Source organism: Sorex fumeus, unplaced genomic scaffold (assembly GCF_029834395.1).
Source record: "Sorex fumeus unplaced genomic scaffold, SorFum_2.1 ptg000024l, whole genome shotgun sequence".
NCBI classification, from domain to species: Eukaryota; Metazoa; Chordata; class Mammalia; order Eulipotyphla; family Soricidae; genus Sorex; species Sorex fumeus.
In genome coordinates, this window is record NW_026606081.1 from 4602065 (window position 1) to 4609295 (window position 7231).

The window sequence follows — 7231 nt, forward strand, 5'->3', positions numbered from 1 at the left end:
CACTGTGACTTAATTGAAAGTCACTCTGAAATAATGAAGAAAATAGTTTGCTATGAGCACATCTATCCTACATCATTAACTAAAAGGTAAAATTTTAAAAATCTTTACAAAAGCAATATTTTAGAACATAGTTTATCTGTATTTTGTATATATTCACATTTTAATAGGTTGATTTAAATTTTGATAACTCTGAAATATGTATTTCATACTCTAAAAATACATGTGTGAATATATACATATATTGTTTTTAACGCTTTTAGAGGAGTTCATATAAGATCAATTTCACGTATTGCTAGTTTGAATTTCAAGGATACAATTGCCTTCAGATTTGGTGAACTGAACATGACGGATAAACTGCTACACTCACTCCTCATCAGTTCCTGTAGAATAAGAAGGTGATTTTTTTCCTTTGATTTACTTACAATGAATGTGAAACAATGACATAAATGTACACTTATTCTTTTATACTTTAGTATTTAAGTCCTCAGAGATATAGCACTGCTGCTCTTGGTGAGGATGAATTCACAGGTGAGAAAATAAGGTAAGAAAAAAATATTTCATATGTAGTACTTTCTTCCCAGTTCTTTTTGAGCAGGAATGCATGAGAGGAAAAGAGAACTAATTAAGGCCTATTTTTATGGTTTCAAAAAAGGCATTTATTTTTCCCTCCTAGGCTTCCCTTATCGGATATTTGGCAAATTTATAGTGGTATTTTAAATCTGTCAGCGATAACAAATGAAACACATTTCTCACACATAAAGAAGATTATTATTCACCAAAATTATAAAGTATCAGAAAGTGGTCATGATATTGCTTTAATGAAACTTGAGACCCCTTTGAATTTTACTGGTACGTGGCATATTTAAGGAGAAGTTATACGGTTGATCTGCATTGGTTTAAAATATCATAAAAATTTGAATTAGAGGTCAGAATCTGGAAATATTGGCTTAATTTTCTTGTTGGTGGATTTGGGGGAAAGGGTATGGACTGCCAGGGAAATTAAGACCTGTCACTTGTCAAAAAAGTCTGCTTAAGCGTTAAGAGCGTTGATTAGTTCCTGTAGGTAGGGATACAACTCCATCTATATTACTGGAAAAAAATACGCATAGGAAATGTCTTTTTTTGCCAGATGGGAAGCACTGCTTCCTTTAATAAGAGTAGCATAAATTTCATTGGCTTGGGCTTAGGCATATTAGGATATCTGAGGACAATGGAACTGTTAATTTTCAGGTGTAATTTAATTTCAAGATAATTTAATATAATCATCTATAGTGTAATCTCAAGACAAGCTGATAGAGAAGGAAACTGAAAATGTAGTTAGAAGCTCAGCTAGGGTTGTTAGCTTTGAAGATATAATGGTCCACAATGGCTGAATGCCCCATTAGTGGTTGTTACCTTGGTAACCTTCTCTAACTTTTTTGCACTTCTCATTTTTTCACTTGTTAAACAGGTGTGATAATTACCTCAATAGTTTTTCGTAACAACTCACTTGAACAACAGAACAACATAAACAGAGACCATGGCACTTACCATATTACACACAGAATAAGTCCTATGAGTATTTAAGTGCTCTTGACAGTAAACTTTGGTTTTCAATTTTAATTGGGAAAATGTACTGCCAAAAGTTACAAGGTAAAAATGATTCTGATGTGAGAAATTTTCTTTAGTTACTGACTTTAGAAGCTAAACAGAAAACGAAGCAGTTGTTCTAGGTGCTACTTTATAGGAAGAGAATATGGGGGAAAGAAAACATGGAATTTTTAAGTCAATATCTGTAACTTTTTCTAACCAAACTCTAATCTTAAAATTATCTTTTAGAGTATCAGAAACCAATATGCCTACCTTCCAAAGAAGATGTAAATACAATTTATACCAACTGCTGGGTGACTGGATGGGGTTACACAAAGGAGAGAGGTATGAAATAGCCTTTTCAATGTTGCTCTTAAGAGAAGATGTATGTTAAAGATATGGGTTGAACCAGTTTCATCTAATTTTGTCTAAAACTACTTCTCAATTATTTTTTAGTTTATTATTTTCCAATTACTTATCATGTGATTCTTAAGAGAATGCATTTTTGCAAGGCTTTAGAAGAAAATTGAAAGATAAACTCTTAAGCAGCTTACTTCAAAATGAAAAAAAAAATCACTGATTAACTTGGATTGGTTCTATATATAAAGCGAACAAGTCCATCACTCAGGTCCACTCTGTCCTCATATTAATAATGTTCACGTATACTATTACCACTGTTTTCCCTGGACAAAAATGACCAGTGTCTGGCAGGCCATTTCTCTTATCAACTTCCTTCTCTTTCCCCATCATGAGCCCTTACTGTAATCCTAGGACATCTATGAACCACATCTCTAGTGATAGTTTTGTTGTTGTTTTCTTGGGGGGGGGGGGGTATAAAAGGGATCGGGTGGGCACACGCAGCAGTGCTCGGGGATTGCTCCTGGATTTGCATTCAGATACCACTCCTGGCTCAGGAATGCTCAAGGGAACATATCTTATGCCTGGTGTTGAACCCAAGTCAGCAGTGTGCAAGGCAAATGCCCGCCCTGCCTGCTGTACTATCACTCCAGACCCTTTAAGGTGTTTTAAATACTTCAGCAAAATACATGGGAATATAGCAGAAGCCAATAAAATTGCAGTGCAGTATCAAAATGCTTTTTTAAGGACATGGCATAACAATGCATGCGCTTATTTATTAGTACATTAAATAGCAAGTTGTTTTAATAGCTAATCGTTTTTACAATTTTAAAATTATGGTGAGCAAAAGTGGAATTTTTAGTTATGTGTCATGCTATAATAAAGGTAAAGGTAAAGGTAAAGGCCCTCCCGTTGATCGTCGATTTGCTCGAGCGGGCCCAGTAACGTCTCCATTGGAGACTTTTGTTGTTACTGTGTCTGGCATATCGAATACTCTCGGTAGCTTGCCAGGCTCTCTGAGAGGGGCGGAGGAATCGAACTCGGGTCGGCCATGTTGGCCGCTTATAAGGCAAACGCCCTACCCGCTGTGCTATCGCTCCAGCCATGCTATAATGTGATATGAAAATATTTGTGGTTTCTAAAGATGTCAACATCATAGACTCTGCTAATACTCTTGTTTATTACTTGTATCCATAATTAAAAGTATTATATTTAGGCTAAAGATTTGTGGGAAAACAACTTTTTCTTATCAAAGTTGATAGATCAAAGGAATTATTTCTATGGGCCAGGTTAAAAATTTCTGATTATGGATACATGGGTATTTTAATTGCTCTTAAATATTTTAAGAAACACACTATTCTTCCAAAATTCTATTCCTGATTAAAATAAGTAATACTTGTATTATTCTTTGCATAAATTTTCCTGATGTAATCATTTATTCAATCAATGAAGTTTTTAAAAACTTTGACTAGTACTTTGAGACAGGCAGAAATTAAGAGAAGCTTAACTAAACAAGAAATCTAGTAAATATTTAAGGGGCATCTGAACACCAGTGAAAATTAAATTATTTGTAAATAAAACTATTTGCAAGGAAAATGCTAGCCTGCCTTTACTCAAAGAACAAAATGCTCTGTTGCCAGGAGTTTTTAAGTCATAAATTTTGAAATTGTCCCTCTGGATTTATAAAATAAAAACTGAAGGTAAGAACTTCAAGGTTTTTCTCTTGAAGGAAATAAAAGGAAATTCCTGAGAGAGTTCTACTGAGATGAGACAGTGCTGAAAAATACAGAAATAAAGTCTCTGGTCAGCCTTGGGTGCTGGATTGTCTGCAATTGTATTAAAGGCCAATAGAGGATGATAGATAAATAAAAGACATATTAGGCATATAAATGAGAGACATATAGCAAACTTGATCTATATAGATATAGATGATAGGCACATAGATAATAAATCTAAACAGACAAGACAGATAAGACGATAATGCATTTGTGCATCACTCAACATTATTGACTATATTTTATCTAAATGATCTAAATAAAAAGCCCATCTTTCCCCCTTAGTTTGACTTTAGCCTTATTTCCATATTTATATTTTCTCCTCTGAACTTCTATATTTGTCACTTTGTAGGTGAAATTCAAAGTATCCTACAAAAGACAACAATTCCTTTGGTAGCAAATGAAGAATGCCAGAAAAGATACAGAGACTACAAAATAACCAAACAGATGATTTGCGCTGGCTATAAAGAAGGGGGGAAAGATGCTTGCAAGGTAATGTATTCATTTATGAGAAAATATATAACAGACAGAATATTAAGAAAATTCACTTCAGAAAGAATTTTCCAATAGTGTAGCATTATGGTTTAAATATTCAGAGCCAAATGTTTGGTAAATTTCATAAACACTCTTTAAGTTGATACGCACACACACATAGAAAGAGTTTACATAGAAATTATATAATTCACAATCTGTGCAAGATCCTGCTATATTTAAGAAATAACAATTGTGTAGACCATAATTATTCTAAAGCAGAAGAACATTCAACTTATTTGGCATTAGGATGTCACTGTCACTGTCACTGTCTTCCCGTTGTTGAGCGGGCCCAGTAACATCTCCATTGGAGACTTTGTTGTTACTGTGTCTGGCATATCGAATACGTCACGGGGAGCTTGCCAGGCCCTGCCTGCGGGCAAGATACTCTCCGTAGCTTGCCGGGCTCTCCGAGAGGGGTGGAGGTATCAAACTCGGGTCGGCTGTGTTGGCTGCGTGCAAGGCAAATACCCTACCACTGTGCTATCGCTCCAGCCCATTAGGATGAAGATGTTAAAATTTCTACACTGGAATAACATACTAAATTAAAACGATTTCCTTAGAACCAACAGTTTATGAGGCACATGTACCCATAGTTGAGAACTCCAAGATACTGGGTTTGACATTACAATGTGACTACAGAATTTTAAAGTCAGATCTGTCTTAACCTTCTATGATCTTATTTTTCTACCCTCTGTGACACAGGGAGATTCGGGAGGCCCCTTAGTTTGTAAACACAATGGAATATGGCAACTGGTGGGTATCACCAGTTGGGGGGAAGGCTGTGCCCGCAAGAACCAGCCGGGTGTCTACACCAAAGTTGCTGAGTACTTGGATTGGATTTTGGAGAAAATACAGGACAACGATGGACAGTCATTCACAAACTTGCAAGCTTGAAGAAACACTCTGAGAATGGGAAGAGCCCAGTTTGTGGAATAACAGTCATGGTTTGGGCTCAATTCACAAGAGCCTTGGACTTCTCATCTGCAGTAACTCAGAAACTGCCTTCTACGTTTGCATATTTGTTGCAAGGATAACAAAGGAAACCCTAGCAAGAAGCTGCTGGGAGCCGGGTTCCGTGAAGCGGTCAGCACTCAGTGGCAATGCTCACAGGGCAAGTCACAAAACCGAGGTGAAATAAAGCAGTCACAGAGTATGACTACAAAGTTTCTCCTTCTGATTTTGTAAAACCAGAACTGAAGAGAGTTTTGATTCTAGCAGTGGGTCTGGAATCAGAGCGCGCCACACTCTGGGCCTCCTCTGGGGCTGTCTCAGAGATGAATGTGCTTTCTCTCTGTTTCACGCTCACGGGAGCGGGGTTAAGGTATCCCCTGCCAACTACATCTAGAGGGCAGAGTCAGTAAGCCTTGGCTTTATCTGACCATGTAGAAGGCAGAGACCTGTGCAACATTCACTTTTCCACAGAACACACCAGTAATCTGAATAGGGAAGAGGAGAAATACACCCTCTCCACTGTGTGTACTGAACTAAGCACAGTCTACTCCGTGATGACTGTGATGAGCCTTTTGCAGGGGTTGCCATGGGACATCTGTGGTCCTATTGGCCTCCCCTTTATGACTACCTGGACCTATGGCAATGCTGGGATCACCAACATGAAAAGGGACACTGCTGAGGATGGCATGTAGCTTAGGGGTAGAGCAGCCAAAGGATGCCCGGAACATGCAGCCTGTAGTACAAGGCAGTTTCCTGAAAGGACTGTACTTAGATCCACTGCTCTAGAACAGCTACTGAAAAGCAATCCTTGAATGATAGTTTCACTTTTTGCTTCTTTAAAAAAAATTTTTTATAAGGTGGGTCACAATATTTGATCACAGTTACTATTCAAACACCAATCCCACCGCCATTACACCTTCCTACGACCAAATTTGGGATGTTTCCAGCCCCAGTCCCAATCCCTGTACCAAAGCACAACCAAAATAATGTATTTTGTATTTTCTGTTATGGAAAACAGTTGAAATTGCTACAAAAAATATCCATAGAGGAGACAGTGTGAAGATTGTTCTATTTTGGCAGAGGCCATTAAGACATTCTTTAGAATATCACTCACATGTTGTTAAAGGTTGAATGAGTGATGTGAGCTTTCCTATTCATATATATATATATATATGAAACTATATATATCTGAAAAAAATATGTATATATATTCCCTCTATCATTTGTTGCCTACTATTTGAACCCCATCAAATGTGGTATGTATTCTTGGAGAATGGGTAGGGACTGTCTTATGATGTGTCCAGGAATACGTTCATTCCTACGTGAGGCTTGGCCGGAGCGTGTGGGGAACGGCCTTGAGCCTGGTGGCGGCTGGCCCTGCAGGTTTTCAGCTGCTGGGGCTGAGGCCCTTGGGGCTGGGTGAGCTGTCACCTGCCCCCTCTAGGGCGCCACAAGTAAAACAGCCTGGCGCAGAGTCCGATGACATGGCCATGTCCGGCGTCATGTTGCTCCCTTCTAAGAGAAAAACCCATGTGATCTGGATGGTGGCTGATGAGGAGATTGTCTGGCACCAATAGGAGGTGGCTGATTGGCATGACCCCTGACTGGCCGGAGGAGCACTTTTGCTTCTCATCATAAAAACAAAAATTCTCTTTGGATTTCTTTCAGTTAATGAAAAAATCTAATACTTGGTAAAAGTGAAAAGTGACTTCATAACTTCTCAGTAGCGGGGATACCTGTAATTCCAGAGTTGGTAAACCCTGAGCTAAAGCCAACATTAAAAACCTCTATAATAACGACATGGCAGTGCTGAGACATCAAGAAGTGGATATAGGATGGCAAGTTTCCTTTTTTCCCTGCAATCTTGATGACATAAAGAAGCCCTGAGAGAAAGCTGACTGTGACTGTAAGTGGGAAGGGCTCTCCATGTGTGTGCCCATGTCTCTGTGACAACAGAGTTTAGTTTCTAGTAAGCCTAACCTCTGACTTACACATAGGTCTCTGTCGACTAAATTTCTTGTGGAATTTCATCTAGCAATTTCCAG

General features: G+C 38.2%; 1 protein-coding gene across 2 annotated transcripts in view; it reads left to right on the forward strand.

Moving 5' to 3' along the window:
- The window catches only part of KLKB1 (kallikrein B1), a 28450-nt gene extending 23058 nt beyond the window's left edge, over positions 1-5392 (forward strand). For both annotated transcript variants that reach the window (XM_056114189.1, XM_056114190.1), the window contains exons 12-15: positions 674-849; positions 1819-1914; positions 4054-4193; positions 4938-5392. In XM_056114189.1, the coding sequence (XP_055970164.1) occupies positions 674-849; positions 1819-1914; positions 4054-4193; positions 4938-5129 (604 nt within the window). In that variant the 3' untranslated portion in view covers positions 5130-5392. The remainder of the gene's footprint in view (positions 1-673; positions 850-1818; positions 1915-4053; positions 4194-4937) is intronic.
- Positions 5393-7231: the final 1839 nt, after the last annotated feature.